General features: G+C 39.1%; 1 protein-coding gene across 1 annotated transcript; it reads right to left on the bottom strand.

The window, feature by feature from the left end:
• Positions 1-2,091: 2,091 nt before the first annotated feature.
• Positions 2,092-14,120, bottom strand: MED21 (mediator complex subunit 21). The gene is made up of 4 exons (XM_067158591.2): positions 13,988-14,120; positions 13,778-13,898; positions 12,784-12,884; positions 2,092-2,487 (listed from the first exon to the last, which is right to left on the bottom strand). The coding sequence occupies exons 1-4, from the start codon at positions 14,027-14,029 to the stop codon at positions 2,257-2,259; spliced, it is 495 nt and encodes a 164-aa protein (XP_067014692.1). The 5' UTR covers positions 14,030-14,120; the 3' UTR covers positions 2,092-2,256.
• Positions 14,121-14,321: the final 201 nt, after the last annotated feature.

The following is a 14,321-nucleotide window of genomic DNA, read 5'->3' as shown; positions in this document are numbered from 1 at the left end:
TCATTTCGGCTGCCTGTATTTGATTCTCATCCTTATTTGTCATTGTTGAAGTTTCTGCTTCGTAAGTTGTTATGGGTACGTAATACATCTTGTACATAGTTTCCTTTGCTTCCATTGGCACATCTTTGTCCCATAACGTTTCTTACACTATGACAGAAACAGCTTCCAGCTTGAATCCTCTTACTAATCTCAGCATCCGGTCGAGCATTCTCCATTAATTCACTCCTCAGGTATTTGAACGTTTCCACCACTTCCAGGGGCTTGTCTGCAAGTCGAATATGACCTTTCCCTTCTTTCTCCCCTCTAGTCATAACAAGAGTTTTACACTTTTCTACACTTATTTTCAGTCCACATTCTTTGATCTTCCCATTCACTACATCCAACTGTTCTTGAACCTTCCTGTCGTCTTCTTCCCAAATCACAATATCATCTGCAAATAACAACATGTTGATTTCTCTTCCTCCATATTCTGCTTTGCTGTTCTCATGATGTCATCCATTACTATTGTAATGGATACAACGGGTACGGCAGCTAATTTTATTATAAATTGGTAACAGAGCTCTCACCACCACTAATACGTCACAATGTGGAGTGACATTAGTACTGTAGACCAACAAGCTTGAGTAGAACATTTACAAGTAGGAAAGATCATAACATGAAAATAAAATTGGAATTCACAATTGTAAACTAAATATTTGGTGCATATCAAGTTTTAATACACCCCTTTTTTACCTTTAAGTGAACATTTTAAAGACAACAGTGACAAAATATTTTAATTATTGAAGAGTGTTATTTTAGTATTTAAGACTATGCATATATTCAGCTGAGGATGGCCCAACCATAGGGGCAAAACTAATCTTGTATTTCAATAAAAAATATAATTGAACTTTAAAAGAATACTGTACTGATTAGGTGAAACTTCCCCTCTTTGAGTGTTAAATAGAGCCAAGAACCTTTTTGACATTATTCTAAACTGAAATATCAATTTTAATTAAAACCTGCCTATCTATTTTCCAGTGATGACGTAACAACTCAGACAAAAAATTAAATTGAACCTGACATAGGTCATAACAATGACGTGAGTATTCTTGTCAGAATAATACAATATTAATCAAATGGAATGAAATTGTTAAAAGCAGTGTTATCATATGAAATGCTTGGTGAAATGAAAAATGGCACACTTTTCACAAACACAACTACATCGGCTTCTAAAAATTTTGAAGAGATAGCATCCTGGTGGAGTGTTTGTTCAAATGAAATAAAATGTCAGCAGAAATATTTCTGGAATGATCCGAACAACACTTACAATCACATAATATCAATGAAGGGGAATCGTCACACAACACTCCGGCCCGGTCTGCATCCCAAGAAGCTACCCTGTTAACAATTGAGAGGTATCCAGATAGGCGTACGTCCTATCTCAGTTATTAACAAATTATAAAGGTATTGCAGCTAAGAAGTCCACCTGAAATCACTCGTGAACCGTTTAAGATACTGACATTCTGTTTTCACTTTCATGAATGGTATTAAAGGAGCTCAATAGTTCAACATGCAGTGCTCTCCTAGGCTTTTGACAAAATGTATCGGCACATGTTTCCATATGAGGACTGCTAATGATAAACATCAATCTTACAGGTACGCTCGTAGTTACTGGGACGTAGCACGGGGAAATCGGTCGCGAGATCTGTCACGTCAGTCTCTAGCGAGATCGTTGTCCATCACTAGCCAAGTGATAACAGGTCAAATCTGTATAAAGAATGAAATGAAATAGCGTATGGCTTTCAGTGCCGGGAGTGTCCTAGGACAACTTTGGCTCGCCAGGTGCAGGTCTTTTGATTTGACCCTCGTAGGCGACCTGTGCGTCATGATGAGGATGAAATGATGAAGATGACACATACACCCAGCTCCCGTGCCAGCGAAATTAACCAATGATGGTTAAAATTCCCGACTCTGCCAGGAATCGGGACCCCTGTGACCAAAGGCCAGCACGCTAACCATTTAGCCATGGAGCTGGACTGTATAAAGAATGTTCATTAATTACTGCTATTGAAATATTATGGCGGTGGGGAGAAAAATAAAATAAAATTCTTAAAAAATGAAACCGCTTGAGAGCATTTTATTTTTACAAATCTTAAAATGAAATATAACAAACAAACAAAGCTTGAAGACAACACGAAATATAAACAGTCTGCACCATGTTCACCCTGCACACTGTTCAGAAGGTACTGTGTAGTAATACTGTTAATCAGTCATCACTCAAGGAGGAATGTTAGCATTAGGCGTTTTAACATTAGTGGTTTTAATATTAGTATTTGGTGTTTTAGAATTGGGATCTGTAACGAGGTGTTGCATATCTAACTGACTCTGAGCGATATCTGCCAGGGCTGCTTGGATCTGCTCGAGCAGTAATTCTCCACGTGCCACGACTTCTTCTAGCCTCTCTCCAGCTTCCTTGTTCTCCTGCTCGAGGCGGCGAAGGCTTGCTACCTTTAAAAGAATACAATGATAATAAGTATAGTACAGCTTTAGTTTGTTTTAAATTGAAGGGATGGGTACAAAAATCACGTGCAGTCAACTCTTGATTATCCAGGAGCGGCTTATACGGGGAACTTTTTTTTCCTCGTGAACTGAATTTATACACTCCATAAATCCTGCCCTCCAACATACTGCAGCGAGTGTTCCAGTCGGTTGAAGCACTTCATAGTGTGCATAGTGTGAGTAAATGTTTCAGATAATAGAATTAAAGCATAAAAGAATCTTTTTTAGTATCAAAGAAAAACTGGAAATAATCGAGCCATTAGAAGAAAGAGAAACTGTTCAACAACTAGAACTAATTTCATTCACTACATCTTCCAGTTGAAATGGCATGATAAACATGGAAATAGTGAAGAAATTAATGTACAACGATTTAGATAAGATAATGGTGGTTTGGTTTAATCAGCAAAGGACACAACAGGGAGTTGCAATACCAGGAATAATCTGTACTTAAGAAGCCAAACCTTCCTTGGAATCTCTTCATTTGCAAGACAGGTTTGATGGGCTGGCTGGCTAAAGTAGTTCAAACAGTGATATAGAATTTGTGAAATCAGCATGCAAGGAGAGAAATTACATGCCAATGCATTTTACAATGAATCTGAACATTTTATGGACACAACACTTGATACCGGAGAACTTTACAATGCTGACAAAACTGGTACTGGAAATGCTTACCTATGAGAACCGATTATAACCTCTCTGCTGTGGAGAATTTCTCCATTGATATAAGTTTTAAGTAGCCCTCGCAAATGCTTATAACTAATTTCATATCAACAACATTTTAATTCATCCATGGGATGGCTATCACTCATTACCATGGACAATCTAGATTTTTAAAAAAATAATTGGCTTTACGTTACATAGACAAAGATAGGTCTTATGGTGACTGGGATAAGAAAAGGCTAGAAGTTCAACAGAAGGAAGCCTTAATTAAGGTATAGTCCCAGCATTTGCCTGGTGTGAAAACGGGAAACCACAGAAAACCATCCGACATTGGGGTTCAAACCCATTACCTCCAGAATGCAAGCTCACAGCTGCGCTCCCCTAACAGCACGGCCAACTCACTTGGTCAATCTAGAATTGACTGTATGTCCAGAGTGTAAGGTTTCCAGGGGAGCAAAAAGAGTGAACAGAAAATTAATCATATACTTAATTGCAATTACCAATGCTACTGGCAATAAATAACTGTAACCTAATACTTGAAAACATAAAACAAAGGAGAAGGTTTATTTTAGCTCCAGTAAAATAATAAAACTTCAAAGGGATGTTCTGTAAAGTACCTTACTTAACCCACGGTTACTCTCATGGTGAGAGCGGCACTCACCTCCGTAGAATATTGCTTGTTGCTGGAATATTACAACACCTCTACTTTTGAAATTCCACATACCTTACAATCAGGTTGGAAGGAAGGCGAGGTGTCAGTTATTTCCATTATCTCTGAAAATGAAGACCCTCAATCCATTATTATGCGCGGCAGTGCACATTTGGTGAGCGGTGAGTAGTGAGTAACAGTGTTACTCAACTTTGCACATTGTAATAAGTCAAGGTCCTCCGCAAACACAATATAAAAACCGGGTTTGACACCGTCACTAAATTTGCTCAGAGTCTGGGTAAAACCAAAGACAAATTGTTCCCACTTTTATATCCTGGGGTGTACTTGCAGGCCATTGGTACTTACATCAAGGAACATCATCGTAATATTCGGCTCAACCAACCAGGCAAATCAGCAATAGCTGAGTACGCTCTATCGTCGGGTCATGCTCGAACTCTCACCCACACTAGACACTACAGGTCGAGGATTATACGGGAAACTGTGGAAATACGTAGAATTCCTAACAATTTCAACAGGGACACTGGCTATCAATTAAGTAATACCTGGTTGCCAGCCATTAAGGATTTACGTAGGTAGTTTCCTTCCCTGTCCCTTCACTATTGTTATTTTGTCTCTGTTTTCCAAATTTGTACGTTCCTTGCCATATGTTTCATTCCAGGCTTCTGTCAATGTCATACAACTGTCAATGCCATATGTTACATACACGTTATGTGACCCTCTTAGACCGATTCTGATGGTTCCGTCAGCTTCTGCTTTGAATGCTAGCACTGTACCGCGTCCGGGAAGCCATTTGGTGATGAATGAACATACCATTTCCACTTCTATTATAACGTCTAAATTCAAACCTCATTGTTTGAGAAGCCTCTCTCGTGGACAGTCAAGATTTTCTTCTGATAATGCACACCAAAGTTCTCTACGAAACATACAGAATTTCACCTTATTTTCTTGACACAGCGTAAGCCCAAAAGCCAATATCATGTCTATAAGTACAGATCGAGAAAGCATCAATGGCAACAAGTCAAGGTTTGTCTTATGCATCTGTTTAATGTGGAATTTTTACATTGTGAATGTTTTTAGTGAATTTACAGAAGTCATAATGGCATCCACTGATCAGACAATTTCATGGTTGGGTGAAACGTTGGAGGAAATGGACTTGAACACCAAAAACAATGATAATGAAACAGATAGGGTTCATGAAAGTGATCCTAACTCTGAAAAGAGTGTCTGCAAGCTCTGAGGAAGAAGATGGACTTTCGTTCATTGAAGACTATATTCCATTAGCTTTAGGAAAGGATGGAATTACCAAGTGGGGCCCCCACGCTCCTGCTACAAATGTTCAAACCCGGAAACAGTGTACCACGAAAGATGCTGAAAGGAACAGAAGTGATGACTGACTGTGTAAAATGTTTTTTACCTGTTGTGCTGTTTTTAACCTGGCATTACTAGGTCCTTCACGTGCTCCATTACTAGTGAGGGCAGCGCTGACCGTTATGTTTAATGGCCATAGTATTTCCTAATAAAGATGGAAAAATATGTACAAAAAATGCTGTAAATTCAAACATATCAATTTCAATTATAGTATTTTTAATACAGCAAAAACATGCTCGGTTAATCCACAAACCGGATAATTCGCGCCCGGATAATCAAGAGTATACTTTACTCCCAATTTTTATATACCGGTACGGGATCAATATAACATGGGGTAAATTGATCCTCAATGATATCCGCACCTTAGATGCAGTAAAAGCGAGATTCCTAAAAGCTGCCATTGGGGTATCCAAGTACTGAATATGCGCTCCAGATTAGACTACAAACTTGCAAAATGAAATATTTTTGATCAAAGACCTACAGCTGAATTTTAATTTACCTGCTACTGGCTGCAAGGTGAGACTTCTACAAGAAAAAGAAGAAAAACAGAAAGATATCTGGTTAGAATTTTATGCAATGCAGGCAATGGTCCATGGTGTGGGTTAGTGTGGTCACGTCCTAGTTCGTGAACCATGGCCAACGGTTGAGTGGCCTAGTACGTGGTCCTGAGAGTCAGGATACCAGCTGCTATGGAATGGGAGTGGGCATCTCTGACATATTCTGAATCATGGCCCTCCTTGTGCTCAAGCAGCTAGGAATATGCAATCCACTGGTGGTCCTTACCCATTAGAGGAGATATCCTCACTTGGACTGTGTGTAAGAAGAATAGCATCCTGCTTCACAGAATTTTTCATCGAGCATGCTCAGAATGTTTTAAGCAAGCCTTGGACCTATGGGAGTAACGGAGTCCTACTCCCATTTGACAGGCGAGGGTCTCCTTGGAAACAACTTGGCGAACAAAATGGGATTCAATGGGGAGCTATCAATATCAATGGGGCTTATGGAGGAAACAAAGTAGGACTGGCTAAGTCAGCAAAAATGATGTATTGTGAGTTAATGATATTCGAGTAAGGGGAGATAACGAGGAGGAGATAAAAATAAAGTGTACTCAATGGGTGTTAAAAAGGAATGGGAAGAGTGTGGGGTAGGACTGTTCATCAGGAATACTATTGCACACAACATAGTTTCTGTTAGGCACATAAATGAGCGAATGATGTGGGTAGATTTAGCAGTTGGAGGAATTAGAACAAGAATTTGTCTCAGTGTATTCATCATGTGATGGTGCAGATGAGGTGAAGTTGACAAGTTTTATAAAGCATTGAGTGACATCGTAATCAGGGTCAACAGCAAGGATAGAATAGTGCTAATGGGTGATTTCAATGCAAGAGTTGGAAATTGAACTGAAGGGTACAAAAGGGTGATTGGTAAATTTGGGGAAGATATGGAAGCTAATAGGAATGGGAAGCATTTGCTGGACTTCTGTGCTAGTATGGGATCTTTCTTTTTACAATTGGCTTTTACGTCGCACCAACTCAGATAGGTCTTATAGCGACAATGGGATAGGAAAGGCCTACGAGTGGGAAGGAAGTGGTCATGGCCTCAATTAAGGTACAGCCCCAGAATTTGCCTGGTGTAGAAATGGGAATCCACGGAATACCATATTCACGGCTGCTAACAGTGGGGTTCGAACCCACTATCTCTCAGATGTAAGCTCACTGCTACGCAGCCTTAACCGCATGGCTAACTCGCTTGGTAGTATGAGATTAGCTGTTTGACGCAAGTGTGATAAAACTGATATATGTAACTTGAAAACAATATTCTCTCACCCATGGGTAAATAATACAAGTATCAAGCTCAAATTATTATTATTTTATGATTATGATTTGTAATGCATGGCTATGAAGTGTTTACATCCATTTAGTATTATTACTATTATTTACGTCATACGTACAGACGATACGATCAGATTATTTATGAGGTTATGTCATGAAACATGTGCTGTACGTGTATATATATAAATTTAGTTAATGTAAGAACCTGTAATTAATAGTATATAATTTATTATTACCTGTATATATAATTTGTAATCCACTACATTATTGTGAAACACACTGCAACATCCAGAATGGCACTAGGTAGATAAGATTATTGTAGAATATTCTTTACATTATAACTATGTTGTTAGGCAGTCGAGAACTTACTAGAAGGTATTTTGTAACATCTTTCTAGAAGCCTGGCCAGGCACATATATAAGGAGGTGGTCTTGATGGTGGAGACGAGTTACTGTTCAGGAAGAGTTACGGTTTAACAGGAGTATACTTGTGACCTCATGTTGTGTTTAGGCAGACATGTTTGTAAGCAGTCAGCAATCAATTGTTTTAAGGTTGCAATCTCCATGCGGCATGTGTTTAGTGATAGGCAGTTGTTAAAATGGTGGTTTGCTGATGTTTCCCATGTGAGTGTTTTGTTTGTGACAGCAGTTAGTTAGGTTAAATGCGAGTTTTTCATTGAATGTGTAATGTGTGTAGATAAATAGTTCTAAATAAATAAGTGTACCAACTGACAGCATTTTGTGTGCGTCTTTGTGGCTACTTCAATTTACAAATAAATTCTTCAAGCATAAGGCTATTCACTGCTACACATGGGAGGGTAGGGGCACCAGTTCCATAACATACTATACAACCGACTTTGAATTCAGGAAATCTGTAAGGAGTGTGAGGGTATTCTGGAGATCTTTTGATAATATGTATTGAACTAAGTATCTCCAGGCCTAGGATAGGTTTTTCCTTTTCTGCTATTTGTTTTACATCGCACCGCCACAGATAGTTCTTACGGCGACAATGGGACAGGAAAGGCCTAGGAATGGGAAGGAAGCGGCCGTGGCCTTAATAAAGATACAGCCCCAGCATTTTCCTGGTGTGAAAATGGGGAAACCACAGAAAACCATCTTCAGGACTGCAAACAGTGGGTTCAAACCCACTATCTCCCGGATGCAAGCTCACAGCTGCGCGCCCCTAACCGCGCGGCGAGCTTGCACGGTGCCTAGTATAGAGAAAGTGAAATCTGTCTGTAGACGGATAAGGGTAGAAAATCTCCAGAACGAGAAAATGAGACAGAAGTACATGGATATGATTAGTGAAAGTTCCAAACAGTGGACAATAAGCAGCTTCAGGATATAGAAAGAGAATTAGTGGCATACAAGGATGTGATTATTATACCTGGCAAAGTGTTCACTGGCATCTTGGAAGGGAGGGTACGATTACTGGTCGAGAGGAAGTCGGATGAAAACCAGTATAGTTTCAGACCACAGAGGGGCTGTCAGGATCAGACTTTCAGTATGCGCCAGGTAATTGAAAAATGCTACAAGAGGAACAGACAGTTATGTTTATGTTTCATAGACCTAGAGAAGGCATATGACAGAGTACCGAGAGAAAAGATGTTCGCCGTGCTGGGGAACTATAGGAATAAGGGTAGATTATTAAAATCAATCAAAGGCGTTTATGTTGACAATTGGGCTGCAGTGAGAGTTGACAGTAGAAAGAGTTCTTAGTTCAAGGTAATTACAGGGGTTAGACAAGGCTGTAATCTTTCAACTTTATTGTTCATAGTTTACATGGATCATCTGCTGAAAGGTATTAAGTTACAGGGAAGGATTCACTTAGGTGAAAATGTAGTAAGCAGTCTAACCTATGCTGATGACCTGGTCTTAATGGCAGATTGTGCGAAAAGCCTGCAGTCTAATATCTTGGAACTTGAAAATAGGTGAAATGAGTATGGTATGAAAGTTAGCCTTTCTAAGACTAAACTGGTGTCAGTAAGAAAAAAATCCAAGAGAAATGAATGTCAGATTGGGAATACAAAGCTGGAACAGGTCGATAATTCCAAGTATTTAGGATGCGTTTTCTACAAGAATTGTAGTGTAGTAAATGAGACTGAATCAAGATGCAGTAAAGCTAATGCAGTGAGTTTGCAGTTACAATAAACAGTATTTTGTAAAAAGGAAGCCAGCTCCCAGACAAAACTACCTTTACATTGGTCTGTTTTCAGACCAACTTTGGTTTACAGCAGTGAAAACTGGGTGGACTCAGGATATTGCGTTCATAAGCTAGAAGTACCAGACATGAAAGTAGTGAGAACGATTGCTGGTACACATTGGTGGGAACAATGGGAGGAGGGTACTTGGAATGAGGAAATAAAGGCTAAGTAAGGAACAAACTCAACGGATGAATGCTGTACGCATATACCGGCTTTGGTGGTGGTGTCATGCGAGGTGAATGGAGGAGGATAGATTACCAAGGAAAATAATGGACTCTGTTATGGAGGGTAAGAGGGGTAGAGGGAGACCAAGACGACAATGGTTAGACTCAGTTCCCAACTATTTAAAGATAAGAGCATACCTGCCAACTTTCAAAAAGAAAAATCCGGAAGATTTTAAAGTGGAAAATTTTTAATAACACGCACATGCGTCACAAAGTCTTGAGACATAATGAAAACGGACGGCAAGGGGGTAGATTATAAATAATACTAATACAAGTCAAATGTATGTAATGATCACCCCTGAAATTAAATACTTACACAAAGTTACATCTTGATGAGTGCTCATCTGTTTCCAATGAACACTGGGAACACTTTCCGTGATCGTATAAAACAAGGAAATTAAGCAGAATATGCCTCCCTAAAAGACTGATAATATCGTTTCTTAGTTGAATATAACTAAAAATAATAAATCGCCAATAAATTCGTCACACAATTCCACGAGTTTCAGAACTACCGCCACTGTTACACCCACACACAAACAAAGCCTTTCACAGCTGCTACGAAGCACGACGCAGTTACAAAAGTTGTTATATATAAATTCACAGCCTGCTACTTTTCACGGATCTCTTTTCTTCAAAAGCACAGCCTGCTACTTCTTTGGGAACATCTCAGTGAATGAAGAAGCAGTTGAGGTCGAACAGGTGACAAAAGCATGGTGATAATCAATAATGTGAAGAAAGATACATTTTACAAGTAACTAATCTCATTTTGGTCCGTACTGAAGACACAATAAGTAAAACACTTTCAAGATTAAAATTCTTGTGTCCACCTTTTCAATACACTGTTTCACTGAACGATACATTCACCGGACAAATTTCAAACACTGCATCTCTTATTACCTGCTACTATCAAAAGTCAAACAAATGCAATTTGACCGCAGAAAGCGAAACCAAGTGCAAATATTGAAAATCCGTAGAATAACGTTGTTCATCCATACAACGGTAAAACACACTCAAAAACCGTACATACCGGGCGAGTTGGCCGTGCGCGTAGAGGCGCGCGGCTGTGAGCTTGCATCCGGGAGATAGTAGGTTCGAATCCCACTATCGGCAGCCCTGAAAATGGTTTCCCGTGGTTTCCTATTTTCACACCAGGCAAATGCTGGGGCTGTACCTTAATTAAGGCCACGGCTGCTTCCTTCCAACTCCTAGGCCTTTCCTCTCCCATCGTCGCCATAAGACCTATCTGTGTCGGTGCGACGTAAAGCCCCTAGCAAAAAAAAAACAAAACAAAAAAAACAAGGTACATTTTACGGAAAAACCGGAATACTTGGCAGGTATGTAAGAGGTATAGAACTAAACGAGGCCACAGAACAAGTTACAATAGAGGAGGCAATTATTAAATTCACAGTGGCTTACAGACTGAATGCTGAAAGGCATAACAGTCTATAATGATGATGATGATGATGATGATGATGATGCAATGGTAAATCGATCTTGGAGGGACAGGAATCAAAAGCTTTGACATTTCGTGACTTCCCTGGCAGTCGTGCCTACCACTACAAACTTTGCAAAACGAAGGTGCATCTTGAACCTAAACTGGGGCATATCTGTCAACTTTGGAACCTACTCTGTACAAAATACCATATTATCTATTGCCGCGAACACAAAATTAGGCGTGAGGAAAACTGCGCTGTCGTCAGGTATGGGAACGGCGAAGCGACAGATGGTCAAGAGTCGCTTACCCCCGAGCACGGATCGGCAACGCTGATCGTGCAGTGCTGTCTAGCTGAAGCCCATTCGCTCCAGGCTACCTTACCCGAGTCATTCCCTGTCATGCAGCTGTTGGGCTCGCACCGTAAGTGCAGTTAAAGATGGATAGTGAATGTGAATTGATTTGGGCTCAAGCCAAGAGAGAACTGGCAGAGAGGAACAAGATATTCAAAATAAAGGACGAAGAAAAACTTACGTCAGAAGCCATCTACTGTGTGACTGCTGCAGATTGAGAAAAGTGCTTCAATCGCACGAAAAATCTTCAAACAGACGAGTGGGAATTAGTAAGGGACGAACGAATGCAGCCATTCATCATCAGTGTAAATGACGACTCGACAGATAGTGAGATGAGTGATGACAGTGACTAAAAAGACTGCCTTGAAGCAAGAAACCGATTCTTAATTCATTGTAAATTAATGTAAACATATTCTTTAAAGTAGTTCTTTTTCTATATTACTCAGTATAATATACAGTATTCAAATATTTAAAGTTATAACGTAATAAAACTGATACAGATTAATAATATATAAGTAATAATAATAACAACGTAAACGTTTCCATCTTTTCAATACTAAAATATATTCACAAAATTATAAATTACACGGTACTAGTTTCGACCCGTCTAGGGGTCATCATCAGCCGTATTGGAGCAAAGATCACTTTTGGCGAAATCCTAAGAAAATGGAATAACATTTTCTTAGGATTTCGCCAAAAGTGATCTTTGCTGATGATGACCCCTAGATGGGTCGAAACTAGTACCGTGTAATTTATAATTTTGTGAATATATTTTAGTATTGAAAAGGTGGAAACGTTTACGTTGTTATTATTGTTACTTATATATTATTCTCAGTTCAATACAGACCAAAAACATGAAATTCATAACCATTACAGATTAATATGTAATCCGAAAGTATTTACGGCGTCCTGCAGCCTGTGCTGGCGCGCGTGCCCCAAACTACCTCAACTAGAGACATTTACATGATCGCTTTCCGGGCCATTTTCCAGGAAAATTACAAGACTCATGGAAATATGTTACAGATAAAAAATATAAGTCAGGCGATTTTTTACATATTTCCAGCAGAAAAAATGTTATTGGCTGAAGAAATAAAACTTGGCCGCTTACTGAAATTTTCAATACATGATTCTACGGATTTAAATTTACTCGTTCAAGATTTTATTTTTAATAATTATTTAAAGTGGTGTATATGGAAAATAGTTATACCATTGAAATCAGCAGTCTTTTCTGAAGCTTGGAGTATAATTTGTTCCTGAACATTGTATGAAGTAACATCAGGAGCTTGAGAGAGAACAACTTGCCTCGCGCTCCGAAATTATGTGTTCAGTTAGATATTTCTTCGCCAGTTGCTTCATAACCTTGGCAACAGCGTAATTTCCTTGACCCACCTAATTTGGTGGCCGCGACAATAGTTCATAAGCCGTGAAATATCATTCTACCGATATAGATAAATATTATCAAATTGCATTGTTTTTGTGATTTTCACAGAATAAAAATTATACCTGTAATTCAGTAGAAGAATCTTCATTTGGTAAAGACTCAATCAGTACATCAATATCCTTTGCGCACCTAGCGATCAGGGTTGCAAAGAGGTGAGCATAATCTGAAATGCAAGTTTAATTAAATAAGAGGCAGGGAGAAAATCATGTTTACAAAATCATCGAAAGAGTGTGCACAAAATGAACAAGATCTATAATAGTAAAATTTCCGTACCCGGCAGGCGAAAGTAAGGTAAGAGATCCAAAGTGGGGAGGCCCAGACAATGTCACATAACACAACACTCAGCAGGCTTGCCAACATCTGCGTTGTTAACGACACCACCATAGGGCTGGATTGGTTAGGTCTGGGGAGTGATAAGTCTGTTGGGCTGGATTAGTTAGGTCCGGCTAGCAACAAGAATGTTGGACCGCAGGCAAGCAAAGGGTTAAAGGTTAGAGCGATGAAGTGGCCTTCAGGCCTCTAATATTGCGTATGACAACACCAATGGTCTACGATTAAGTCCGGTTAGTGACAAAACCAGTGGTCGGGATAGGTTTCCAGTTAGTGACAAAAGCATTGGGCAACTTTCATACTGGCAGTTCTCTTACATCTACCGAATATGGCAGTCATGTACTTGCACACAGGCAAGTTCTATCAGAGATACGAAACATTTGTCGGCCAATAGGTCTCATTCAACTGATCTACACACTCTCGGTTTTAATTCTTCTATATAAGAATACTTCTAGGGGCAGATTGGTGGGTCTCTAGCAAGCATAAAGGAATGATCTCCCCTTTCTACTAGTTAATGTATCGTTGAATATAATTTTTCTATGATTTTTCTCCTCCCTAAATCTGCCCGCAGGGTACGGAAGCGCCACCTAGGCCTAACTGATCATTGTACAAATTAAGTGACCCTTCTCATTCTACGGATAATTTGAGCGTTTATTGTTTAAATACAAAATCATCGAAAGAGCTATTAGAATATTCTTGTAAAATCTAGTATTCAAACCTGCTTACCTTCTTGTTGCTGCTGTTGTTGTTGAGGTGTCTGAGAACCACTTCTGTCAAACCCTGGGAATTTACTAGGGGTCGAGTACTGCTGCAGTATACCAATACTATTACAGAAATGGTCAGCTTGCTAGAAAGAAATGAAAACAATAGACATCAAGAAGCCAATTATGCATAAAAATGATTGTAAATAAAATATAATGGTGTTTAAACAGCTACCTGATTTATAGTATCTTGTAACTGCGTTAATCTGTCTGCCATGTTTGTTTAAGACAGGTTATCAACCATACAGATAACCAAGCAAAAACTGTAGAATTTCTAGTTACCTTGCACAGTTTTGCTTGGTTGTCTGTATGGTTGGTAACACTTATGTCTAGCGCCTGACAATGTGCAGCCACTCGGAGTAACTCGGCTAAGTTCGGTCCGTCACCTATTATTATTATTATTATTATTATTATTAATATTATTATTATTATTATTATTATTATTATTATTATTATTATTATTATTATTATTATTATTAGAAAAGCGCATCGAATGTGCATTACAAAGA

The sequence above is a fragment of the Anabrus simplex genome, chromosome X (genome assembly GCF_040414725.1).
Source record: "Anabrus simplex isolate iqAnaSimp1 chromosome X, ASM4041472v1, whole genome shotgun sequence".
Taxonomy (NCBI): domain Eukaryota; kingdom Metazoa; phylum Arthropoda; class Insecta; order Orthoptera; family Tettigoniidae; genus Anabrus; species Anabrus simplex.
This window is presented reverse-complemented; position numbering and strand designations above follow the sequence as displayed.